The sequence below is a fragment of the Anser brachyrhynchus genome (genome assembly GCF_964034855.1).
Source record: "Anser brachyrhynchus genome assembly, chromosome: 3".
Lineage (NCBI taxonomy): Eukaryota > Metazoa > Chordata > Aves > Anseriformes > Anatidae > Anser > Anser brachyrhynchus.
The window spans coordinates 95,259,274-95,286,648 of NC_137696.1; the positions used below are offsets into that span (position 1 = coordinate 95,259,274).

At 37.6% G+C, this 27,375-nt stretch overlaps 1 protein-coding gene across 2 annotated transcripts in view; it reads left to right on the forward strand.

Moving 5' to 3' along the window:
* Positions 1 to 27,375, forward strand: part of COL9A1 (collagen type IX alpha 1 chain) — a 71,248-nt gene that overhangs the window by 20,627 nt on the left and 23,246 nt on the right. For both annotated transcript variants that reach the window (XM_080584518.1, XM_080584519.1), the window contains 21 exons: positions 311 to 385; positions 961 to 996; positions 1,105 to 1,167; positions 5,168 to 5,221; positions 5,483 to 5,518; positions 8,622 to 8,645; positions 8,948 to 9,001; positions 10,664 to 10,717; positions 12,182 to 12,214; positions 12,314 to 12,370; positions 13,071 to 13,124; positions 14,422 to 14,475; positions 16,371 to 16,424; positions 17,836 to 17,889; positions 19,835 to 19,888; positions 20,065 to 20,118; positions 20,212 to 20,265; positions 20,499 to 20,552; positions 21,891 to 21,935; positions 22,732 to 22,785; positions 22,889 to 22,942. In XM_080584518.1, coding sequence (XP_080440644.1) covers positions 311 to 385; positions 961 to 996; positions 1,105 to 1,167; positions 5,168 to 5,221; positions 5,483 to 5,518; positions 8,622 to 8,645; positions 8,948 to 9,001; positions 10,664 to 10,717; positions 12,182 to 12,214; positions 12,314 to 12,370; positions 13,071 to 13,124; positions 14,422 to 14,475; positions 16,371 to 16,424; positions 17,836 to 17,889; positions 19,835 to 19,888; positions 20,065 to 20,118; positions 20,212 to 20,265; positions 20,499 to 20,552; positions 21,891 to 21,935; positions 22,732 to 22,785; positions 22,889 to 22,942 — 1,071 coding nt within the window. The remainder of the gene's footprint in view (positions 1 to 310; positions 386 to 960; positions 997 to 1,104; positions 1,168 to 5,167; positions 5,222 to 5,482; positions 5,519 to 8,621; positions 8,646 to 8,947; positions 9,002 to 10,663; positions 10,718 to 12,181; positions 12,215 to 12,313; positions 12,371 to 13,070; positions 13,125 to 14,421; positions 14,476 to 16,370; positions 16,425 to 17,835; positions 17,890 to 19,834; positions 19,889 to 20,064; positions 20,119 to 20,211; positions 20,266 to 20,498; positions 20,553 to 21,890; positions 21,936 to 22,731; positions 22,786 to 22,888; positions 22,943 to 27,375) is intronic.

Sequence of the window (27,375 nt, forward strand, 5' to 3'; positions counted from 1 at the left end):
CAGCACACAGCTGGGTCAGGGGAGTCGAGCTGCTGGTGCCTTGCCCCAGACCTGTGAAGGACTGCAGGGGCAGCCAGGCTCGAGGATGCGGTTTAACACCTCACCCCCCTTCTGCCTGTGAGGGGAGCATTGCTGGCCATCACCACAAAAGCTGAGAAGGGAAAGGGCCTGTGAGTCCTGACACAGACCCCCATTGCTGCTGTGACCCCCTGACTAAGCCAAAGAAGCCTCTCTCGTTGTGCTGGTCCCCCCTGACTGGCTCTCACAGGTTTACCAGGATCTAATTGCTCCTCTTTTTATTCCTTGTCAGAGAGGTCTCCCTGGTCCACCAGGCCCCCCGGGTCCGCCAGGGCCACCAGGAGTTCCTGGTATCGATGGCATTGATGTAAGTATTTCCCGTGACCTGCCTAGAAAATAGGTGATGCCTCGAGCTGTACCTGCATTGTCCTCACTGTCAGCGCTCGACCCCAAGGAATTTGAATTTGTCTGGAGATCTACACTGGAACTGACAGGTCTCATATTTTTTAGCAAACTGGGATGGAGAGAGGGGAAGAGGTAGCCTTTCAGATTCTCTCTGATATAAAAATTATAGGACTAAATTATAGGATTTATTTTATGTAATTATGGTCATATGCTGTGATTATTTGCCTTAAATGGGGTGTAAGGATTTTATAATTCTAATCTCAAAAGGAATTACCTAGTATCATTCTTAATAAAGCCTGCTAAGTATTTGTGGCATTATTCATGATAGCAGCTACTATATATTTTCCTTCAATTCCTGTCAGAACTTTGAGTGATTATTCTTGGTAGTCTATAATAGAGATCATGTGGGTTTATATTCATTCTCTACAAAGAGAATCAGTTTGAGATTATTCCCAATAATCTGCAAATCAGTGTTTCTCATGAGGGACCATGAAAGGTCCCTGTAAGTTTAATACCTTTCCTTTTGCCTCTTGTTAGGGAGAGAGAGGTCCTAATGGCCCCCCAGGTCCACCGGTAAGTGATTTCAGCTACTTTGCATTTGCTTCTCAAGAAGAGATGTAAAAAGTTTTGTTTCTGCTTCCGTAGATTAAATATGCATAACTCTCCTTCTAAATTCTGAAGGGTCCGGATGGGGATGCAGGCAAGGCAGGATCCCCTGGCCTGCCTGGAGAGCCAGGAGCTGATGTGAGTATGCTTGACTTTCTGGAATTTCCTTTTTTTTTTTTTTTTTTTTTTTTTTTTAAATTTAAGAAAAATACTTGGTTTTAATCTATTTCTGTAGGAGCATGACCTTCTTTTGAGGTCTCTGGCTTCCTCACAGCTGCCAGCTGAGCCCCAGCAGCATGCATGGGGGAGGGGGACTTTTCTCCAAGCCAAAATGTGCTCTCTTGAAGGAACACAACTCTGTGTTCCCCCTGCCAGGGGGAGAAGCAGCCAAGGAACAGTGTTGGGTGCTGCTACCCTACTGAGGAAAGGGCCGTGGTCAGTGGTGCTGCAGGCAGGAGGCTGTGCTGCAGGTGAAGCAGCATGGTGCCGTCCCTCTCCGGGGAATCCTTCCCCAGAGAAACAATGAGAGCAAGGGAACTCAGTGATGGGCAAGCAGGGCAGTCTCTGTAGTAGCACACCTTTCTAGGCCGTGGCTTCCTCCCACCTTTGGGGGAAGCAGCCACCTCTGGAAGCAGCCTCAGGTCAGCGCCCTGCTCCCTTGGGAGACGCAGAGCAGGGCTACAAGGGCCAGAGGAGAATCCAGTCCCTGGCCAGGGCAGCTCCAGAGGCAGCACAGGGCACTGAGGCGAGACCCGCTTCTGCACATGGGGCAACTGACATGGGGCAGCAGGCACGGAACACCTGTGGCCCTGCCCTCAATGGTTGCCACCAGGTGACCGTGGGCCGTCGGCACCCAGTGCCAGAGGGGAGCGCACGGGGTGTGGTTTCTGTAATTTTAGGGCTCATTTGTCTGCTATTCCCTAAAACAGAGAAAATGGGAAAGAATAAAAACAAACAACGTTTCTATTGATGTTAAAGTGAATGGTTATCTATTTTTTTTAAACAAACTGAAGCATAAACGGGAACATCTCAGTTTCTGAGGAGAAACTGATTTTCACGTAGCTGTTCTGAAAAAATCTAATGTATCTTTCTTTCTCTGTGGAAAATAACAGGAAAATAAAGGTTCAAGATCCCCTAATGCTGATGGTCTGTTAGTTGTATCCCTTGAATACATTAGTGGCAATAAAAACACCTCTGTTAAGCAAGACTTACGTTGTTACTTAGATTGTATGCCAGGGTGCAGGCAAACTGACGTGTAACTTACATAGAATACTTACACAATTTCAAACAAAAAATAAAGGTTATATATAAGTATAGTTTTTATAGATCTATACTACAGTGTAGTATAGATAGTAGTATATTAGTATAGATTATAAATTAGTATATTATGGAATATTACAGTTGATATAAATTGAAACACCTCATATTTGTTGAAGATTACACTGTTGCAGTTAAGTTTTTAATTTATTTTTTTTGGAAAAGGTGGTAATTGGACATGAACCTGAAACAGTCTGTAGTTAGACTTCAAATTTCAAAACTAGGTGGAAATGGGCTTGCCAATGCTCCCATTATTTTCAGTACTTCAAATTAACTTTTTCTCTCACAAAAAAGAAAAAAAAAAAACAGGACCACGACCCAATTTACATGTCAAAAACTCATAAGCAGTTTTTCAAAAATGATTGCCTCTTAAAAATTTCACTTTGGGTATGATTTTCTTTTCCTAGCCAGGATTCATGGTAACACAACCTAGAGAAACAGAACTTTTAAAACTCAACTCAGCTTTTAATATTTATTTGCGCTTCCATGTTCCCTCATATTAGTGGATGAATGAAACTAATACTAAAATAGTGTATTCTGAAATGTTAAGCCTTTTTTTATTTTCAGTTGAAGATAAAAACGGGAGCTTATTGTATTCCTGCTGTGCATTCAACTTTTAATTGGGTTTTAGATTTATAATTCCTTCCTCCATTTTTAATTGGTGAGGCAGTTCTGACTTCTTAAATTCTTGTTTTTCTTTCATAAACTATTTCAGTGTCAGGTTTAATAGACCGAGTAAAGATATTGTACAGTAATTGCCTGTAATGGTCATATAAGCTCTAGAAAGAAAATTATCAGAGAAAACATCCCTTTGGGTGAACAAAGAATCACTGGATGTGCACCAAACAGGAAAGTATTGGACAAACATAAAAGCAAAGCTTTTCTTACGGATCTCTGGAAATTTCTCGGCCATATAAGCTAATTAAAATCTTGGAAACAAAAGCAAACGAACTCAAATGAATTTGCAGTTATAATATCATGACAACTTTTTAATTTTAGCCAGATAAACAAGTACGGTTCAAAGACTAGCCTCAAATCCAGCCTGGCAGCTTTGTTGACTTTTTGTTCAGAGAGGTTAATATAAGCCTGTTCTGGCTTATGTAGACAAGACATTCTCTGTAGCTTCTTTCTCCCAAGAGATGAAAGTTTGTGATTCAGTTATGCCTGACTGCCTTATGTGGCTATCGGAAAGTTGGGGAGTGTCATTTCCTTCAGGACTGAATTACAAGGAATGGTGGCTAATGGTGTAGACTAAAGTGATCTTTAGAGTGAGGGCATGGCAGATGCTGCCTCAGTGAAGCTGCGAGCCTGAGGAAGAGGAGCTGAAAAACAGATCTCAGTCGTAGTGGTGGCGACACTACTTCAGTAGTGACAAGAAGTAGGGGAAAAACTTTCCTTGGGGTGATCTCTGATACTAATACTGAACTGTACTGATGCTTTCTTCCTCACAAATTAGTGTTTCAGTGTTAGTGATGAAAAAAAGGGAAAAGATACACAGAAGTATGTACATGAAGTATATATGGCGTATATGATACACAGAAGTATATATGGTTCAGGAAATGCATTTTCATTGTTTTATGACTGTCACAGTGCAGGTTTGTCTCTGTTCTCAGGTCTAACTGTTTCCATAATCAGCCAAGGTCCTAACTAGTCCATACAACTGTCCTGCAAGTGTACAGTGCGAGCCTTCTGACTGCAAGTGATTGTAGCTTCCTACTTTTAAATAGGACACATCAATTAAAACCATGAGCAATATTTTATTTTAGGACAGTCAAGACTGATTTTCATTAAGCTGTTGCCTCCTGAATCACAGAACCATTAAGGTTGGGAAAGACCTCCAAGATCATCTGGTCCAACCATCGCCCTACCACCAATGTCACCCACTAAACCATGTCCCTAAGCACCATGTCCAGCATTTCCTTAAACACCCTCAGGGACGGTGACTCCACCACATCCACAGGCAACCTGTTCCAGTGCCTGACTGCTCTTTCTGAGAAGAAATGTCTCCTTATTTCCAACCTAAACCTCCACTGGCACAACTTGAGGCCATTCCCTCTAGTGCTATCACTAGTTACCTGTGAGAAGAGGCTGACCCCCAGCTCCCCACACCTTCCTTTCAGGTGGTTGTAGAGAGCAAGCTCTCCTCTGAGCCTCCTCTCTGAAATTACAAGTCAACCGAAATGTCTAGTGAAGTTATCCAGAATCTCAATATGTGTCTCTCTATAAATTGGTTCTACTAATACATACTTCTTACAGAGAGTCTGACAATTCATTTTAATTCCTAGTGAAGTGCATGTGTATAGAAAGGGTGGAAAAAAGACTTCTATAAAACCAGTCTTCCTTGCGTAATTTCAGACACCTGCTTACCCTTTTGAGACCCTTGATGCTTCTTCCAGTTTGTAATTATGAACAATGCTTTTTGAAATGGAAAACATGGATGGTTGTTGTTTTTAACATAATCAATGAACTCAATTCATCAATCTTCCAACAGGACAAAATACGATCATTTGAGTTTGTATGTTAAGTTCAGTTGAAATTTAACAATAATTTTTGGAAGACATACATCACAAGCACTGATATTGGTCACCAGAACTAGTACTATGTTAGTACAAAGTACTAGCTAGTACTTTGAACTTGGGTAGTGTTTAAATGTAAATTAATATTGAATCTCAGTTCTATTTGTACATGTAAATAGGCATTTGAATTGTAAGTCTGCTGCAGTTACTCAGCTTCATTATTCTATGGTTTAGAATGTTTTCTGTTGTGATTAAGAAAAGCTCAAGCAGCCTTTACGTTAACATTTTATCCCTTATTTCCAAAGGGATTCACAGGCCCTGATGGATCACAGGGAGCCACAGGACCAAAAGGACAGAAGGTAAGAAAAAAATTATATGTGAATTTATGGGACAGGCATTTTAGCAGGGTTTTTGGTTGTCTCTGTGCAACTAATGAAATGCTGCAGCCTTTTAATATTGAGAAAGTCTCCTTTCTGTCATGTCTCACCGAAACCACTGTAGCATTAAGTGAATAATACTTGTAGAACATGTCCACTAAATAATACCCTCCAAAAGTTGAGAGCTGTATGTTGTATACAAAACTTTGTGCTAATGTCTCTGCAAAACTCTGTTTTTTCAAGGGTGAGCCAGGACTTCCAGGTGCTCGTGGACTTCCGGTAAGCCATACATTTACTGTATGAAGAGGCTTTTAGACCTTCACTATCAGTATGAAGGATTCTGATCAGTAAACTATTTCTGAGGTTTCAAAGAACTCACAGGATAATGAAGTAGCATGTTGAGGAACTTTTTGTCATTGTGTCAAAATGTGTGTACGTTACCAAAGAGGACACATTTGGTTTGTATGCTGGAGAAAAGAAAAGCGTGTCTTTGATCTGGTCACAAGTTTTGGAAGCTTAGATACTGTTGGTTTCCATCCCCTTGTGAAAGTGCTGTAGAAACAAGGTAGCCCATATTTCATTTGTATAAATTAGTCCATGTACAGTCATCCATGTTTCAGCTCCTCACGGTATGTTTAAATAGCTTCACTCAAGTGCAAATGCTGTATATGACTTTCTGTACTGTTCTGTATGCGAACAAGATGAAAAATGAGAGAGCACGTGCAAAGAATAATGGGCAGGTTGACATGCAGATGGATTTAACATCGATTTTTGGGGGCTGTAAAGAATTGTGAATTCTAGGAATTTTACAGGTTTAGAGAAGCAAATGCTAGTTGGTATGTAGAAACTTAGCTTATACAGGAAACCAGAAAAACCTCAAGAAAAATGAGTACTGCAACAACATTAGAGGTAGAATTGTAATAGGTCTGCACATAATTAAAACTTAATTAAAAACTAGATTCCTTTTAGAGAAATTGTTGGAATTACAGAATTGTATTCCAGTATAGCTCTTCTTTTCATGAAATTCTTTATCTTGGACCGTATCTTTATTTTTGACCCTACCCCATTAACTTTTGTTGAATTTATATTATAAAATCATTTTGGTATTTGTCCATAGAGGAAATTGCAATGTTATTCCTGAATAGGTTACCTTATAGATGTGTTCAGACTTAAGATGAGTCATTCTATGTGGACATTTGCATTTGGTTTTCATGGCTGCTATTTCTTGCCTGGAAATATGGAGCCTGATTTAAATAGGTAATACTTTTATAATGGTTAAGCTATCTGTAGACTCAATAGATAAGCTAAATTTAGTCACAGGAAGTAGCAAAACTGAGGTAGTTTCTGGGTAGACTGAAAGGCTTGAGTTTTTCTGTTATTTTATTTTATTTTATTTTATTTTATTTTATTTTATTTTATTTTATTTTATTTTATTTTATTTTTCTGTCGAATGGTTGAGGAAACTATTTCTGTGTCATTTGCAATATTTTTTAAAAATAAGTAGCTGGAAAGAAGAGACAGGTTAACTCTCTCAAATTTGTTACTCAGATGATACGGAAAAAAGTGTACATAAAAATAACTAATAGATAAGAGACAAAGTGGGGAATTATAAACTGAATTACTGAATTAGAGGTTAAAATACCATAGTAAAAACCCGCTTGACTTATTAAAAAATTACTTGGGGGAAAATATGCATTATTTTATCTTATCATAAACAGACCAATGTGAGATGGAATAACTTAAGAGCCTTCAGAAAAATTGGGTATATAAAATATGCACAAAGAGTGTCAAGCTAAGTTTTTCAACTTAGAGGCAGAGATGTTACTATGGGAAAGCAGCAAACTGGACCAGGCTTGTGAATGCTGATTCCACTCAGAATAGCACTGACCTGATTCAGGTCTTTGGTGACCATGTTTTGATGCTTTAAAAACAAGAAATCCGATGAAATTTTGTATTGTTGTTGGAAGTTTAGCAGCCTTTGACCTGAGGCTGGTGACATGCTTCAGTGACCATCAGTAGGGATTGTCTTTGGAGTTGGTCTGCCTCTGTTAAATAAGCAACTGGGCATTGTGTTTAAAAGTGAATTTGCAGGAATATTTGTGGTGCTGAGTCAAAAACTGTTAGTTATTTAAAGGTAAAGAAAAGGTGAATATACTCGGTCACCTCATAATAGTATTGGAACCTGTCATTGCCCTTGTAATGATTAAGGTTAAGGTTAATTCGGAGACCTCAGATTTTAGGAAGGAGCCTAGCGTTTGATTTTCTGGCTCCTTGGTTGTTAGCTTGCACATGCTGAATCCATATGGAAAGATTAATGCTCAAAATAACTCTTAGGGAAATTCCTTTTATATGGGCTTTCATTTTGATGAATGGCTTTAAGCTGCTGAAGAAATGGAGTAGTTAGTGAACTCTTTTTCAGAATGGCCAATGCCAGTTAGGTTGCCTTTGGTGAGATTTAAACTTCATATTTAAACTTAATTTGCACTAATGACCCCCCCACACCCACACATAAAAGAGGAGGTGGTAGGAGTGGAGGAGTGGGAGTGCTGGAGTGTGATGGTTCCAATTCTCAGACTCAGAGACATTTTGAGAAGCTATTGCCACAAACGCAAAGTGGTGAGGCTGTTTAACCTTCACAGGTCTTTGGCTTGATCTGAGACCTCATTTACTAGAAACATAGTGAGCACGCTTCTGAGGCCGCATACTGGCTACATGATTAATTGAGTGTTTAGCTGTAATTATGCTTTGCTTTGAATTCAGTCAGTGGCCTTTTGCAAGTAGAGTAGTCTGTCACTGGATGGTTATCCGAAGCTCTCATTTCTTACAAAAATAAACTGCTTACATTGCTAAAATGCTAGGTGCAAACAGAAAATCAGAAGCTTTGGCTGCAACATTCATTAGTTATAAATGATTATCACAGTTTTTCAAGCTCATCCAGTGGAATTTATTGTCCAAGTTAGGACTTCGAGTAACTGAAACAAAAAATGCTAAGTATCTGAAGTTTTATATACAGTGTTTGCCTTTCTGCTTCTGTCACACTTTCTTCCCCAGAATGTACCTGTAGATGTGTTTATCTTTGTGCTTGATAATTAGTTAAACCCAAAGGCTTTAATATCTTCATTCCTTTGTTTAAGTTTAGGCTTATAAATATGTGCAAAGAAATGCTACTTCAAGGTAGCTTAATCAGTAATTTAATTTTTCTTCTGATATTGATTACCTAATAATAACTTGATGTGTAATGTTGGTTAAACAAATTTTCTAATACAGAATCAAACATCAGGGCTTTTGTGCATTTTTATCCCAAATACTTTATTTTTGGTAAACAGCTCAGCTAGGTGTGAAACCCTCTCCACATTTCTGACTTTTTTTTCATATTTCACAGGGCAAGGGGCTTCTCGGGCCACCTGTAAGTATCATCTTTACAATTCATAAAGATACTGTTTAATACATCTGTTTATATCTGTTATACAGTTTAATTAAAAGTAATTCAATGAAAAAAGAGACTTTTAATCCTGATGTTCTATGTCTACTATGTGTTCTGTCTTTAGCTGTTGATGAGGTTGCTTAGGTCTGTGGTAGATCGGACAGTAACACTGGTGTCTGAAGGCATAATTTGTTGTTTGAGAAAATGCTATGTTCTCTCTCCTTGAATGCTTGTTATATAGGTATTGTGTGATCTAAAATTACTCCTGAACTTGGTTGTTACAGGGTCCAGTTGGTGCAGCAGGACTTCCTGGTGAAGTAGGCCGTTCTGGCCCACCTGTAAGTATTGCCGTGTTTGCTAAAAGTTGTAGGTCTGTTCCATTGCTAGAATGTACTTACAGAAAGTGTGGGTAATTACTGTGCCATCTAAACATGGCTTGGGTTATAACAGCACTTGAAAACATTTTTTTTTTTTTTTTTTTTGTTCTCTGCAGTGATCACTGGTAGAGGAAAGATTCTGTTTGGTGAAGCTCATCAGAAATAGAGTGATTAATAGATTAATAGCATAAAGTTAGGGACAACATTTAGAGTTGAATTAAATGTTTCATATAATGTTCCTCCTACTGAAAGAAAGCTAAAATCAAAAAGCAAACCTGCCATAAATCTAGGACATGTAAACGTTATTATTACATGTAGAACTGTAGCTTTACATGTAGTCTTTTCACATGTACATTACAGTAACCCATCATATGCTATTTCTGTTTTCCATTTGCATGGCAGTGAACACGGAGCTTCAGTATTCCTTCTTAGTCTCATTATTAAGTGTGACTCCATCTGCTGATCTTAATGCTGAACTGTACACTTAGCTTCAGCACGGTGTTATATTTTGACTCCATGCTTTACCACTGAAACTAAAATTTAAACCAATTGTTAATTTTATAATTGAAATCTGAAATAGCTGTAAAATTTTGTTTAATGAAGCCTACTTTTTAATGCAAACCTCTCTCTGTGTTGCATTCATTCATATAAAAAAAAGCCAATTTGGCTTTTTTTTTTGTATTTTAACTTTTGTTTTGTCACACTGCCCCACAGTCTGGTAGTTGGCAGTTCCGAGACTGCCTGTAGCAGAAATTGCATCTGTACTGCTTTGTTCAAAAGCTGTATATGAGCCTGTCCCCCATTAATTTGTTCAGTCCCTTTTTGAATCTATTTGTATCCAGGGCCTCCGCAACAGATAATGAGTGATAATGAGTCCCGCAAAGTAATTATACATTATGTGGAAAATAAATACTCCTTTTTAGTGTTTTTAGCCTATGGCTCTATAATTCAGGCATGGTGAGAATCAGTGAATATTTTTCTACATTAAATTTCTCGTTTCATTTTTGATTTAATAACATAATAAACAATATAGAAATGACAGTATTAAGTTAAAAGGTGGTCTCAGTCAGAAGATTAGATTTATTTTTTTTAATTAAAGGCAATCACAAAAAACAATTAGCAGAGCTTATGTGTTTTGTCTTTACTTCTGAAAGTGTTAGATGTGAAAATTTCTCGAATGGGAGAAGATTCTAACTTTGTAAATTCATCTTGGACTCTGAAAATGTGTGTCTTTTTTTGCTTTTTGCTTTAGGCACTTTTGTCAGTTACTATGGTTTTTTAATTCAGATCTTAACCAGCTGTTATGAGAGAAAGGTATAAGTAGATGATCTTGTGGTCAGATACTTCAGATTTCTAAAACAGTTGAAAGTTATTTTATTTTGTTTTATTTTTGGCTCCCATTGTACAACATGGGTCCAATTCTGCTAGCAAAAAAAATAAAATTTCCATTCTGCTATGGGAGCTGGGTTATGGGTTTAGGTGTCAGTTGGCTACGTAGCCTGTCCGTCTGTAGCTACTTCATCTCTCTCTGTTATTTGGTATGAATATGTAACTACTGGTTGTCATTATCACTATGAATCAACATAACTATTTTACTTTTTTTTTTTTTTTTTTTTTTTTTAGGGAGATCCAGGAAAAAGGGGGCCACCAGGACCACCAGGTCCACCAGGCCCTCGAGTAAGTGATTGTCTTTAATATGTGCTAATGTCTGAATTATACTTTTCCCTAAGTTCCACAATGCAATACCAACTACAGGATGGTCTACCTCAACTCAATAGAGGTAGACTATTCTCTGCAAGGAGGAGAAAAGAATTATGTTTGGCTCAAGAGCTTGAGAAATACATGCCCCCAGGTGCTACTTATTTTGTCTCTTGCCTGTTACTTGCAAGGGATATGAGAAAGCTACACTGGTGCTTTACCTCCCTAGGAGAGTGGTTGTCCTCTCCAAGCCTCTTGAGAGAAGGGATGTTTGTTACGCTTTCATGTTGTGGCTATTTACCTGCCCAGAGAGAGAAAACCTGAGCATCTGGCAAGCACATTGTACGCTGTGTGCTATGAAATACAAACACTGGGAAATGTGTTTGAGTCATACTAATGTCTCTTTAAAAGCTGTACTCTTCCTCTGTTGGACAGACCCCGTATCCATAGACTTTATCCAAGTCATGTTTCTTTTGTTCATAAAAGTTACCAGAGAGTTGCAAGAGACATTGTAAAAAATGTGAATGATTAAGTGGAGAAGAGTATTTAGGCAACAGGTAAAAAGGAGCCCTCGGTAATGGTGTATGTCTCTTCTGTTCCTTGACAACTTTGTCCTCTAGGTTTCTAAAGTGCCACCATCTTACTCTAGTTAAGGACGTTATGGACCCTACTATACCCTCAACTTTTTTATTTTTATTTTTTAAAGTTCTTTTGTATAAAAGGAGAGCAGTTCGTTACTTAAGCACCCCTGCTTCTGTCTGAACTAGTGTTCCGTCCCACTGGGCTTCAGAGAATCAAGCAGCTGCTGTGAAGTCGTATTTCTCCCTGTTGTGCCTCCTAAGCACTCCTGTTCACTTCCATCAGCTGTTAGATTTAATATGAGGAATGGCTTTCCCCCCACTGAGTCCATCTGGTTGTACAGAGATCTCCAGTTTATTGCAATATAACTGAGAGACATTCACTCATCTACTGATACGTGTGTAGTAGGAAGATTATTTTCACTGTAAAGCTGTTGTTTTTTTGTCTTGAATGGTAGTAAGCTGGAAAAAGAAAAGCTATCCTGACCACAGATATTGTTTGAAACGTTTAAAATCTACAGTGTTTGGATAATTGATTTAACCTAGGAATACTTCCCTAAATACTGAAAATCAAAATATGGTTTAATATATTTTATGTAGCTTAAGAAAAAAATAAAAATATTATTATTATTATTTTTTCCCAGAAATTTGATCTAACTTAGAGGACAGGATTTTGTAGATAGCTAGAATCCTACAATAAAAACCTACAATCTAGGTGCTCCCCATATCAGAGATCTTTTGGTTGATTATGATTCTCATTCAAGCTTCAGATAGTAGTATTTTCTGGTTTGCCTAATGACTCTATTGACTGATGGGTTAGGTGTGGTCATTTTTCTTTTTACTAATTTTGATTAATTTAATTTAGGGAACAATTGGCCTGCAAGATGGTGACCCACTGGTAAGATTTGTCCACTCTTTTTTTTTTTTTTTTTTTTTAACCATCTTAAGGCAACCTTATCCAAGCTATGTGGTACTAATTATGTGGGTGCTTTTCCAGTGTCCCAACGCTTGTCCACCTGGCCGCCCAGGACATGCTGGCTTAATGGGAATGAAGGTAAGAGAATCTGTTCAAACATTCCTTACAGATATACCTTCTCAAAGCACTAGGGAGGGTACTAGCCAGCTTAAAAGAAGGGTAATTTGCTAGTTCCAAAAAACATTGCTTTGGTATGTGTGCTTAGAGTTTTTTCTACACTTTACTGCCAAAACAACCTCTTGTTGAAATCTCTTACAGCTGTTGTAATCTGCAGAGTAAAATTTATATTTCCTGAAAGGATTAGAGTATCTGAAGGACTTCTTCATTCACTTTTCAGAGCATTTGAAGTGTGATCACTCCAGAGAGTCCAAATATTCCACCAAGTCCTTAGTCTTTTTTCCTTCTTTTTTTTTTCTCATCATGTAACTTATACTAAATTGAAAGGAACACTCTAATTTTATCTAAGATTTTTTTTTTAAAATGTATTCCTCACTAGTTTCTGGGAATACTGTTGGCCTGAGGAGATTGTTATGTGATAACCTAAGAAGAAATGCTAATCTGTCTAGAAATACAGTCTTGTTAGATCCAGGAACTGGTTTATTTGAAGATGGTGCTTAATATATGGTATTAAATGGATGGATGATGAAGCATTGGTGAATGGGGATTGTGGAGGGAAGAGCAAGATTGTTCTGAGGAGCCTATGTCTGGTTTGCAGAACTCTGTATTTTAATTTGGAATCAATTCTAATTATTTATTTTTGTTTCTACACTTATTTTAGGGACAGAAAGGCTCAAAAGGAGAATCTGGTGAACCAGGAAAACAAGGTTATAAGGTAATAAAATATATATGAAAGGAAAAGCCGCTTCTGCTTTTTACAGTCTAACTAGTTTAGCCTTTTCAAAAAGAGCATTAGATTTTGTTAGAACTATTATCTGTTTTAAAAGCATGCATGAGGAGATATTACATCTCATAATACCGCAGAGTAACCAAAGGCACATCTCTATTACACCTGTAATTTGTATTTGTTATGACACAAAAGTCAGTGCTGCCATACTGCTCTTGCTTTTTGTTTTGATCCTCAAAATCAATTATTATGGAACTTGAAGTCAAGTTTATTAATCGGAAACCTTCTGAACATTTAGATGCAGAAGAATTCTGTGGATTTACCAAATAAATTGTTCTGTGGCACAACTTAGTCATAACAGGGACAGGAAGAATGACAGGGCAAAACATGTTTGAGAGGGAAAGGACACAGTGTAAGGTCAGACACAAAGAAAAATTCTAACTGTAATAAAAAGGCCAAGTCTGAGTCAGCTTGAAGACTGAAATATGAACTCTCTTAAGGTGTTTCATTTGGATTAACCTTGTTTAATATTGAAAAGCTGGTATGAAAATTTGAGACATTTTGGGCTGCACTGGTGCATGTTTCAATGCAGGTTGAAAAAAAAAATTGGAGAACATTAAAAAAAAAAACAACAAAGGACACAAAACAACATGACTCTCTATTCCTTACTATATTGAAAGAATGCTAATTTATTTTTTCCCTTGATGTTGAACAGTTGTCTTATGCTCCAAAATCCCTTTATGCAAATTGAATTGGCATTTCATAGTGTTGTGCTACTGTGCATTATTATTGTATGAGAGAAGTTATCATGTAATCAGCCTGGGGGTTAACCAGTTGATAAGGCATTTTACCATTTTAATTTCTGAAAAATTTTGAAACACAAAGTGGTATTGTGATGCAGAATTACTGGCATATCTGGTCCTTTTACATTTATGAGTATCCCTTCTTTAACATTTATGAGCATCCCTTCTTTATACTTTAATCTAATAGAGCAAGGAAACCTAAAGAGATTAACATCGAGGAAGAAAATGAACAAAGATAAAGAGGAAAATATCATTACTTGTCTTTATACTGGGGTTTATTTGAAATTATCTCTTTGGCTAGTAGTCAAATAGAATGTGAACCTGAACTAGTATCTGTCTATATTCTGAGTAACTAGTCTTCATCTGGATTTTCTTCAGTCAGGGCTTGTTGACAGAGAACAGTAATTAGTGAATGTATCTGTGATGAGAGGGCATATCCATGGTACTGAGAAGCTACAAATGCACTCCTTTTGCTTTCTCAGGGTGAAGAAGGGGATCAAGGACCCGTTGGTGAAGTTGGAGCTCAAGGCCCACCAGTAAAGTATTTCCTCTTAAATAGTGTTGCACATTTGCTTTATTATGTTGTCTATTATCTATTTCTTCCTTATTGTAGGAGTTATTATAAAAGCTCCACACACCTTTCTTTTTATTCTGCCATATTGCTTATAAGTGAGAATAGACGTATTTGTAAAAACAAAACAAAGCATTGTTGCATGGCTTGCTTTTAAAAGTATTTCATGTCCTACATTTTGTAATGTTTGGACTGTGCAAATAGTGTTTTTTTTTTTTTTTTTCACTGGCTTTCCATAATTTCAGCCTTGCAAAGCTAGTGTTTTTGTTTAAAATGTTTAACTGTGAAACTTAGACTTTGCTAAGACTTGGGGATGGAGTGTCTGCCCTGGAAGAACAGATGTTTTCAGGTTTCTGCCTTTTTGCATGTCAGGGAAGTAGCCTTTAATCATATCTATGATTTTGGAATTATTTTCTTTTATTTCTCCTGGCTTGTTTGTTCTGACACATACCTTCTCAGCTTGTTTCCTCATGAGGACCTATTACTAGGGATCCTGCAGCTCAGTAAGCAATATATAACAGAAGTAAGGGGGTTATTCTAAGTCAGAGAAAAAGTTGTAGAGCTCAGGCATAACAGATTTAATTTATATAGTTTATTTTCTGATGGATTCTTATAATTCCTTCCTAGGTGTGGAATTATTTCTTTAATTTCACTGATGTCTAGGTGTGACATTTTGGGGGAGCTTACCTTGATGTACATGACATCCAAATCCTAAATAACTGAATTCTCTATAAACATAAGACAACAAAAAACTGCATTAGGACTAGAGAAGGATGAAGTAATCCTTCTCATGTCTGATGCTGAAAAAAGTATCCCTGCAGCCTTGGTGCAGAGAAGGCACTTGCCTAAGATGCTTATTCTGCTTTCTGAAGGGCCTATGGGGATCAAACTCAGTTTAAGTTTCTTGTATCACTGAAATAACTCAACAGGGATATAAAACATTTAGAGAATGACTTTCCTTTCATTTCACTTTACTGCATAGCCAGTTGATGACCTTACAAACAAGCTTTAAATCATTGTTTCCTCTTAAAATATGGGATTTGTAGTATGCAGAAGGTGATGTCAGATAGATACCCTATAGAAAAGAGGATAGACCACACCTAAGAGAGACAGATTGAGAGGCTGTCGACAGAGCTCTCTTTATATATTTTCCTGCACGTTTCTTACATAAATGAATGTAAGGTTCTGATGCACAGAAAGAATTAGGAATCTGGTCTCTGCAGCAGCACCTACCATCTACCACTTTTGCATGATGGATAAGAGGACTTATGTAAGATAACACTTTTCCCAAAATTGAAACTAACTTTCCCACCTGACTGTATTTTGAAGAGAAGTGGTAATAGGTATGATGCATCTTGCTGCACTACAATGTCTATGCAGTACAGTCTCTGGTGGGCATATAAGTTGAGCACTTATTTTTTTGAAAATCTTGTCCAATTTTATCTACTTCTGTTGTCCTATAAAGTCTGCTGGTGCATTTCTCTGCATCTGTCCTATATCCTACTTCAGACAACTCAGCTCTTTTGCAAACCTCGTCTTCATGCATTCTTCTTGCACAGACTGCAGAACTGTGCTTCAACTCTTTGGTAATTTCAGTCGTTCAAGCATATTTGTGGTTGTAGCATTTAGCTTGATTGTTTACTTAGTCTTTTTAAAAGTCTTAAATTAGTGAAATGTCAAATTACCATATAAATTAAATATTCAAATAAAGAAACAGATGGATTTTTCCTTTTGTACTAAGAAAGTAGTAAAATAAACACAAAGAAAGCAAGTAGGACTATAAGGAGTCTTCTGTTTGAAAACTAGGACAGTTCTGATGAAAAGATTTAATCATGATTTGAATATATTTTTCATTTTCAGGGCATTCTAGGTATCAGAGGTATAACTGGTATAATGGGACCTAAAGGTACCAAAGTGAGTATTAACTTTTCCTTTCATTAAATGGACTGGATACAAAAATGTACACCTTTGAATGTTTTTAACCTTACTTAAATTTATCTTTTGCTTCCCCCCCGCCCTTTTTTTTTTCTTTTTTCTTTTTTTTTTTTTTCTGCATATTCTTTCTCCTGTCACCTGTTTTTCCATAGCTACTATACTTTTGCTTAGGAAGAAATGCTCCATAGTCTTTCTGATAAATGAAGTACACATATTCTTCACACATACTCACCATTCCCTCTAATCCTTGGATTTATAGTGGTTTGGCATGTGTGCAAATATGTAGCTGGCAAGATAGCAAGTCATAGCAGCTGTGAACTATAACCTTTTAATTAAAGCTAACATTTATTAAGTAGTCGGTCCTGTGATTTGCATCTCGCTGAAGGCTTTTCCTTCCCTTGTCCCAGTTTTTGTCAGGATTTTTTATTGAGAATTTGTTCCACCTCCATTTTCTCTCTCTCTTGCATCTTTGGTGTCTTAAATTGCTGCCAGTGGGATTCATGTTTATATGGGCTTTGACTTTGCTGGGTCATTTTCCTGCTGTTCATCAAACTGTTAATCCTAAACTGACTATTACATTTCTGCTCTTATGATCTTACTAACTCTGAATGGTCAAAATGTCTGGAAGGAAAAATATGTAGCAATCGTGTCATTGTCTCCTTCTCCAGAAGTGAAGTCACGGAAACTTTATTCTGTGACCTGCTATTTTCAGGAACAACATCAAATTAGTCCCGATTATGAATCTTCTCATTGGTGATCATTTCTAACCTCACAGACATGTTTACTGAACTATTACTGTCTTACTTTGCTTAAATTTTTGTGCTGGTTTATCTATTTGAAATATTTACTGTATCTGTTTACAAAGAGTTTCTTGTTCTCTGTACATCCTTCTGATTTTTTTTCCTGTCAATTAAAAATGATTGAGTAGCAATTCTACTGTGTGCTTGAAACATATGTGATAAAATAGCTGTACTGCAGTTTAAAAGTTCTATTCACATTTTGTTGGTATTCTAGTATGTGGTGATGGAAATAGTATTGTTAAGGACAGCACAGACATTTTCTGAAATCACTTGAAAATGTCTACCTCCTTGCTCTCTCATTTTTTTTAGAGATCAAATTGGTAGATGAATGACATTTTTCCATGGTTAATAACACGTTTTTTATAACTTCACAAAAAAACAAGATATATTAAAAGAATCTTCACTAAAATTCATTTTTTTTTACTATTCTGTTATAACTTAGTACTATGAAAACAAACAAACAAAACAAACAAAAAAAACCACTCTCTGCTGTAGAGAAGCTGCAGCTCCCAGCAAGCTAGGAAGGAGTATAGATTGTTAGTGCCTCAGTGCTTCATTTTAAAGTTTTATGTTATCGGCTTGTTTTCTAGGGAGCTCGTGGCCTTGATGGAGAGCCTGGTCCCCAGGGTCTTCCTGGAGCACCTGTAAGTAGAACGTGTGTTAGCAAAACACTTCCCAAGGTCTACCCGGTTAGATGCTCAATCTGAAACTTTGTGGCTGTAAATCAGAAAAGCTTCTGATTAAACCAATTAAACTGGTTCCTCACAGGTGAATAAATGTCATCACGATGACACCGTGTCCAAAATCACTTACTGTCCCCAAGGAATTATTGTGCAGTTGAACTCTTTTTAGCCTTTCAGTATTGTAACCTCTTTATTCTGAGTGCTACTGTGCATTAGGGTGGCCTGGAATTCTTCAGCTACTTTTCTTTTTCTTCTGGAAAATAATTCGTTCATTAGAACAAATCCTGTACAGGTAATTTGTGTGCTTCCCCTCCCTCCCCACTCCAGTCTGGCTGGAAGTTATGCTTGGAATAGCCAATAAATTCATGGGTTAAAGAAGTGAATGCAACAACCGTTGCTTAGTCAATCCTGGATTTCTAGGGGGTGGCTGCGCTTTAGCTGAGTTTTTAAAACACATCTGTGAGCTGAAGTTTTAAGAAACTACATTTTTAAATATAGTATGAGTTTAAGATGTTTGCTTTAACCAAGTGTGAATGTACACGTAGACTAAAATATACTAAGCTTCCTATTCTGTCACCTAATACACTGTCCACATAATCACATGCTGGGAAGTAATAGGGACATGCTACAATGCTGTTTTTTTCACTTAAGGCTAAGCCTTCTCCTGATACAAGCCACCTTTCATTTTCAGTTTGCATTACTGGGAAGAATATTTGAGAGATATTAGGTATTGTTGTAATTACTGTTATTAGTGAAATCGTTGCTGTACATCCATCAATATTTGTTTTGAGCACCTGATTCTTCAGACTGCCCTTATGAACTGAAAGTTAGTGTGGATCCTTTTTGTAATGCAATAGAAAATTAGCATTCCCATAACTCTTAAGTTTTTCCTGTACAGCAAACATTCCATCAAACCAGGGTCTGGTTTGTCCTTTCCATAGGTAACCATATGAATATATGCTCTAGTATGTGGGATGAACCAGCAGTGTTTTTGGCAGTTCTAGGGAAGAAGGTAGTGCAGGTCGGTTGTATACTTTTCTGCCCCTCTGTTTTTGATCCTGTGGGAATCAGGGACTAGACTCTAAAACCAAGGACTAAACTCTAAAATTACATCCAATGTCAGCATGAGTTAAGTATTTTTCTTCCTTTTAAAGTGTTTTATTAATAAATACAGTACGGGAAAATACACTACAGTCAACTCCTTATATCAAGTTCTTTTTGTAATATGAAAAGAGCAAAAGAAATTACTCAGTTGTTTAGAAGAGCTCAGGGCAAGCTATTCACCCATGTTGTAATTCTGATAGTAACAATTTTTTATTAATTCTCTGAGCATGTTCTGTGTGCAGGGCACTGCAAGTCCTCAGTGCTTCAGGTAACATTGACTGTCTGCAGGTTCTCATGGCCCTTGTGTGAGACAGGTTCAGGACCCTCCTGAAAAAGATACTGCAGCCAACTTATCAGCCATGTGCCTTTGTCCCCAGAGGTGCTGATGTTACAGGTGGCTGTTATATACACTGTGCTATGGCAGGCAGACTACGTGGCAGTAGATGCAAAAGGCAAGTGTGGGCTCATTTTTTTTAGCCTGTGCCTAAATGAAGACTTGAGTGTACATAGCAAGGGCACAAAGCAAATTCAGTCTCAGAAACAGCCATTCACACACACAAGATGCTGTAGGTAAACACTACTGAAGGGATGAGGGATCTTTGTGCAGCTTCCAAAGACCAGCTAAGCCCTGAATTCAGATAGCTACAGGACCAAAGAGTCCATAAAAAGATTCTGTGCACTAGAATGAATTGTACTGTTGTTGATTTACTAAAGGTCTTATCTGAGAAATACAAGTAAGGTTACTCTGGTCTTTTTGCTGAAAGAATCTTGTGTATCTTTCTTTTTTTTTTTTTTTTTGTAGGGGGATCAAGGACAGAGAGGTCCACTGGGAGAAGCAGGTCCAAAGGGAGAAAGGGTAAGCACAAATTTCAAATCATGTTTACTTGCAAACATTGATAGTACCAATTACACTGTATGTTTATATGCTGTAAGTAAACAAATTAATGCATATCTGACTAAGTATGGATTGATGGTTTTTGCATCTGTTATTTCAATGTGTTTATTTTCATTTCTTAACTTTATTATTGTTAGGGTCCTCAAGGAACAAGAGGAATAAATGGTCTCCCTGGGCCTAAAGGAGAGTCTGTATGTATACGTTATTTGTTCATTTGCTTTGGCATTACACTGATTTATATAGCAGAGTGCTTAGGAGAAATATCTCCAACATTTTCTTTCAAGGGCTTACCAGGAGTTGATGGCCGGGAAGGTATCCCTGGAATGCCTGGAGCAAAGGTAAGGCACAGCTGGCATGCTTTTAATTTATGTAGCTTTGGTAATGCCCTAGATTTGTTCACTCATTTGGGGCTTTTCATTGTGCTGCTGCCCATGGCTTTATGCACATTATTAGGATAATTAAATGAACTTTCCCATCCTCCAGTTCCAAAAGTACTTCATCTCTGTGTTCCAGAATTAAAGTTTTCCCTTATGTTTGTCTTGCGTAAGTTACAAGTTAAAATGTTTTTCAGGGTGAACCAGGAAAACCCGGTGCTCCTGGTGATGCAGGGCCTCAGGGACTGCCAGTAAGTATCTGGTGTTCTTCTTTTGAAAGTTAGGTTCAGTTCAAACCATAGAAAGGCCAGATACAGGCTAGTTTGGCACTGATGCTGGAGTAACTGAAGTGAAAAACTAACCAAAAGGCCAAGGAAGAATCTAGTGCAAGGGGAAATTCTGCTGTATGTATGCAAAACTGCTTTGCACAAGTTTGAATACTCTAGTGAGGAATTCAGTCTTACAGAAGTCTGTGGCCAGTGTGGAATTCTTGCATGGTTTCTCATATCTGAGACCCTGTGGATGTTGTGGTGTGACCCCACAGTTAGAACTGGTTGTTAATGACTGGGGCACACAGGTTCCCAGGGTGACCTGGAAGAGCCAACCTGCTGGTCTAGCAAAGCCTAGAAGAACAAACATCTCCTTTTGATATTCTGCTGGCCCAGAACATCTGGAATGTACCACATGTGTGGGTTTTTTTTTTCTGAAAAACTGTTTTCCATTGTACATCCCTGTAGTGTAGTTATAGGGAATCAGTAGTAGGTTTTCAACTGTTTTTGAAGGTACTCCTCTTATGTTAACTCATCATGTTTGAAAGCTGTGCCAGTTGTCAAAAGCTAAATAGAAACTTTTTTGAAACTATGATATGGGAGTAATTGCTGCATTAAAACAGAATTGGAAATAGATTTGTAATACGAAGTAAGCTCTTAGGCTTCGAAGAAAATCTGGTAAAAGCATATTTGCTATGAGCTGTTGCACACAAGTGAGGAGGGGATGAAATGTATACAAAATTTATCTGTTAAACTCTCTGCCTCCAGTATCGGGACATTGAGGCTGAGGTTCTATTTCTAGTCTAAGCCAGAAAAAGTCACGACTCACAGAATCACAGAACTGTAGGGGTTGGAAGGGACCTTGAAAGATCATTGGGTCCAACCCGCCTGCCAAAGCAGGTTCTTTAGAGCAGGCTGCCCAGGTAGGTGTCCAGAAGGGCATTGAATATCTCCAGAGAAGGAGACTCCACAACCTCCCTGGGCAGCCTGTTCCAGTGCTCCGTCACCCTCACCATGAAGAAGTTCTTTCTCAAGTTGGTGCGGAACTTCCTGTGCTCAATTTTGTGGCCATTGCTCAATTTTGTTCTCAATTTTTGTGGCCATTGACTCCTCCTACCCCACACTATTTTTGCCTATTATAAAGTAGAAATAATACTCGCTGTTACTTTATAAGAAGAATTCAAGCTTGGCCAATTGAATAAAAGTGCTTCAATACAAAGTAGAAGGACTAGAAGTACTTTAATGTGAGAAAGAGAAAATTTAACACTGTTTCCAATCCTCTTAACAGCAAATAAACACTGAACATGCTATTTTCTTTAGGGTTTACCAGGCTCTCCAGGTGTGAAAGGCATTCCTGGTCCAAAGGTAAATCATCTTGAGTATTTGCTTTCTTATAAAACTGTATTTGTGCTTATCAAGTTCTAAAGTATTCAGTGAAATTATATTAATTTTCCATTGTGATAAGTGACAAGCCTTTGGCTGAAAGAATCAAATATATTCTTTCGTCAACTGTGGTCATGTGCTTTTTAAATGATTATTTTACTGTACGGTCTTTTTGTGGTGATTCTGGGTGCTAAACAATATGTAAAAAGGCTGTATGCTTTTGAATCTGTGGAGATTGTTGCTACAGGATGCATGTGACATGGGTACCTCAAAACAGTTTGAAAAGAGGAATCTCTTAAGAAGAAGAATATCCACAGTTGCAATAAGCTTACAGAATCATGGAGATTTTCGTCTCTATGTATCAATAAATTGCAGCACCGATTCCAATTTTGCTTTTAAAAATCATGTGACTGAGACTGTGGAATGTGTCATGCCAAAAAATCTAGTTTTCTTTTTCAATTACTTTAGACTGACCAAGATTAAGACCTGAATTTCAACTGAAATTATATGGGGTGATATTACCCGTTTGTGAGCTGAGAGCAGCAATCAGGTCTATTCGGTCTTTGTTAGTACATACACAACAAAATAACTGGAATCTGACTTTTGAAAAATTATACAGAAGGAACTAGGTAAAAGTTGAACTAAAACCAAAATAAAGGTCAAAGTTAAAAATGAGTAAAGGCTGATTTTTAGACCTTACTGATTTTCTTATTTCTCATTTTATAATGGAACAGTAAGCCATTGGCCTGGCTGATATTTTTCATTGTTTGTCCAACAGGGTAATAGAGGTCCCCCTGGGGTACCAGGTTTGATGGGAAATTCTGGTAAACCGGTAAGAACATTAATCTTACTCAAAACTTAGAAAAATGAAAAGTTTTGCATTGTGTGAAGAATCACTTTTCGAATTTGTTGCATCATTCCTATTCCCAAAACAGGGTGAACAAGGGCCAGAGGGAGAAGCAGGTCCAACAGGACCCCGGGGACCACCAGTAAGTATTGAACACATTTCTAAACGACTATTTACTACTGCAGTGTCTCAAGTTACTGTTGCTGCAGCTAACTATCAGGTACAAATATTATTCAGTGCAAATGCTAATTCTTAAGGTAAATAGTAAGTCTTTAACCTCTACCTGTACCAGGTGGATGTGCATCATCATGCAGAGAAATCCAAAAACACAAATCCTGTGACTGTTTTTGGCTTTGGTGATGGAATAAACTCTAAACCTTTGTTCAAATTCTTCTAGTCTTTGTTTTTAAATAGGCTGAGTAAAAGCCCAAACAGGCAATTGGGGTGGTTTGTGACAAAAAGCTGGAACTGAACTCCTGTTCTTGGACTGCAACTGTCAACTTTTACCACTGAGGTGGAAAAAGCTTGAATGCATTAGCTGTCAGTAGATTGCTTACTCTTTCCTTGGATTGGTATAGCCTCTAAAACAGTCATGTGCTGAGACTGTATGTTAGAAGGTTTTGAACTTTGGACCAAGTTTGAGAATTTTTTTTTTTCTTTTTTTGGCTAGTGTCTATTTCTACTGCAAGTAATGTGAAGGCAGAGTATGGAAGAAAGATAGCTGCCTGCCCTGCCTAGCAAATAAAATGACTTTTCTTTGGCCCCCTTGGTCAAGTGGCCTGGCATGGTTTGTCTCCATACTGCTATAATCTCTTAACACCCACCCCTTGTGTCTAAAAGCAGGCTGCATGCTCTCAGGTTGCATGTTGAAAATGGTCCCTTTCCTGTGTTCCCCAAACTGTTCCTGGGCATTGCCTAGGACAGTGCCAGGTGACCTGAGTTGTAACTGTGCAGACCATTTGTCGTGGATGGAGGTGCGATGCTGCTGGGGCCTCTGCCTTGGCCCTTTCTGGTTTGCATAGTGAATGCAGCTGTACTGATGTGAAGTACAGCATTTATCTCAGCTTAGAAACACTGATGTTTTACTGGTGTGGGATAAAGTTACACGAGGTCGATCTAACTTCCCTTTGCTCTTAATCCTTCTGTGGGGGATAAAAGGATCAGTGATTCGAAGAAAACTTTCATATACCAAAATTCAATCTGACTGCATTGACAAAGCTCACGAGGCTCAGAGATCTATAAGCAATTGCTTTTGCAAGCTTCTCTCTTGCCACTGGTACCGTAGGGATACTTTCCTGGAATCTGCTGAGCTTCTGCTGTCGTACATAAGTGATTTACCCATGCATTTGTAGGGATATCCTCATACAGGGCTTAGGGAATTATTGATAGGGATATATCTGTAAGGGTATTTCATGGCTCAGGGGTATGTTCTCTGAATTAACTCTTGTGTCTTTAAACATGCAGCAGCCGTCAGCCAAGTAACAGTCTTACTTTTCTGCTGTTTCCTTCTATGGTCTGCATTACTGTGTGCTAGATGCATTAATTCATGAGATCACGTATGCTGTAGATTGAATCTTTGCATGAGTGCTGTGCCCACAGCTGCCTATAAGTGATAAAAAAGGGAGGTTATATGGGCATATGTTCACTAGGGTAGAATACAGCACCTTCAGCTTCCCATATCCCCAACCTGCAAAAATTTAATTTTGTTGCTTGTGTTTGAAAGTGTTGGATGTACTCAAATAAGGTTTTTTAGCTCTGTGTTCTTGCACTGATATTTTGTATACCTGTAACAGGAGTAAGAATTATAACTGAATCAGACCAAAGTAATTGTCCACTCCGATAACGCAAGGTAATCTGCTAAACTATGCTTTTAATCCTCTCAATGTGAGCATGAATTTACAAAATCAGCAGTCCATACAAACAGGAGCTGACACACAAGGTTAATTATCACTAACCCTGTAGTGAGACAGAGACACTTACTGCAGATTAAATACAATGATTTTTCTGTTTATCACTCTAGAGACCATTACATTTGTACCTGTTGTTACAAAATGCACTTATTTAGGAAAAATGAACATAGAACAAAAGCATGGAAAGGAAAACTTGTAGCCAATACAAAATGGAGACTGAAAATGCGTTATTGATAGTAAAGTTATGTATAAAGCCCTAAGCAGTAATCTACTTCTCATCTATAGTTCCCTTAAAGTTATAAAGAGCCCTGAATATTAACCATGTTTAGCCTCCTCCTGCTGAAGACTACAAGCAGTATATGGCTGGAATGGCAAGCTGTTTTCCTTTGGAAACAGGCAAAACATTACTTCTGTGCAGAAAATTGGAACGATGAGGATTTTCTGCTCAGTAAGAACACAAGATTGGATTTTTGAACCTCAGGGAGCTCTGGTCCAAGTTGTGTTTGTATTTATTTTCAGTGCAGAATAAAGTGTGTTTTCTCTTCCTTCTGCATTAAGTATATGTAGTAGATGTATTTGAGCTTCTGCTTTTAGGACTCTGGCCTTACATTTCCAGGAAAAAAATAAAACCTGCCAGTTAAATAATTCCGCACCTCATCATTTTCAAACTTAGAAAACTAGAAATTTTGGAAATAAACTGAGAAGAGCTTTTATAATTGCTCTAAAGAGACTTTCTTGTGAATATTTTTGTATGTCTTTCAGATTTTGAAATTTTCTCACATTTTTAATATTTGCCAGTTTCTCATCAGTTTCATTGCCAAACATTTTCAAAGCCTGAGGATTTTATGGTTGCTGTTCAGGTGTTTTTCTTGTCTTTTTCCTTCCTATTTCAAGTTTTCCTTTTTAACATTCACTTCAGTTCCTTTCTTTCTCCTTTACCCTTTGCACCCTTTCACTCTTGCTAGTAGAAGACTGGCAGAAGTCAAGAGGGGCTGGGCTTCTTCCTCAGAGTTGGAAAGGTTTTGACATTTTGCAGGACATGGAGAAGAACTTCAGTCCCTTTCTTTGTTGTTACACGGTAGCAACTACATAAGAGATCCTCTTCATGTTTTGTGTCTTCGTGTGTGTAGTTTTTTGAGGGGTTACACAATGGAGCACCATTAATCTATCATCAGTGACCCTGTTTGTGGGAGAAATCAATTCTTCTGTACTGTTTACAAAATGCTGTAGAATCCTCTGGCACAAACCACGTTATTTCAGTGTTATTTTCATTATTAAACAACTGTTGGAATGTAATTGAAGTGTATTGTTAATAAACAGGTCAAACTTCTTTTCAAGTCTGTAAGCATTTACAGTTTCAGAGGGAAGATATAAAATCACTGAAAACAAGATAGCTAGACAATAAAAAAATAGGCAAACTCATGTTGGGAGATTCTTATCTCGCTTTCAAAAATACTGTTTTAGTCTGTCATTGCTTTTCCTTAGAAAACCTGATTGGCACATGAAAGGAAAAAGTTTTAATTTTGTTTCTTTAGTTTAATACTCATCTGTTCAGCAAAACAGAAAAGCAACTGGAGCGACATTTTGTCTTTCATTTCTAAATCAAACGTATTCCCTCTTCCACTCCAATTGTTCTGTCAGTTAACTTTATGTTTCCTTCACATTACAGTAGCCAATCCAAGTAATTACCAAACTCATTTGTGATTTAAATCGTTCTAAGTCAGTTATCCTGGCAGGTGGCCCAAAGGAAGCAAATCTCAAACAACGGTGTGTCATTCCTAATCAGTGGAATTTAGCCATGCTCCCTCAGCTGCTTAGCTACTTTTTTTTTTTTTCATATTTGCTGAGATTTAGTAAGATTTAATTTCTAATGTTTTATTTGCAGAAAATACTGCCAGCCCCTTTTCTTCCCCCTCCCCATTTTTTGTCCCTTGTTTCTCTTCAACTATTTAACCTCTAAATTGCTAATGTTTAGAAAAGATGTATCCCATCCTGTGGTTTGGAAGTGAAAAGAGAGCTTGGACCATTTAAACATATTTAACAATGTTAGGTTGATCACAATGTTGATGTGTATGCAGACCAGCAGATATGTCTTGTTTAAGTATTTAGGATGTGGTGAATGTTTTCCTAACATTAACAATAGAGGTTGGATATCTAGCTGCATAAAATTTGGTACCATAGCTGTCTACGAGAGGCTTTTGAGTATGAGTGACCCTTTATTAGAGGTTCAGGCTGGCTGGGCTGACTTGCTCTCTGGAGGTGCTTTTGTCTCTGTTCATTTTGAAGAGGAAGCTTAGAAAATAGCTTGGGTTTGATTCTTAAATGTCAGATAACCTAAATGCAGATGAAAATACTATTTTCAACATCTTGGATTATTTTCAACTAAATCATTTTTTGAGTATTAAATGACATTTTCCTTTGTCTTACCTACCCTGAAATGTATCATCTTACCTTAACAATTATAACTAAAATCAATTTTTCTATGACATTCTTTTCAGATGACTCAAACCGAAACAATAGGTCATTTTCCAAGTTGGTTTTGGCATAGTGGTATTGGTACAGTGACAGGATGAAACGTCCTTACCTCAGTTTATATGATATATGTAGGTATTATTGGACACATTTTGTATGTATAATTCAGAAGTGTTTCACAAATGGTGGGTCA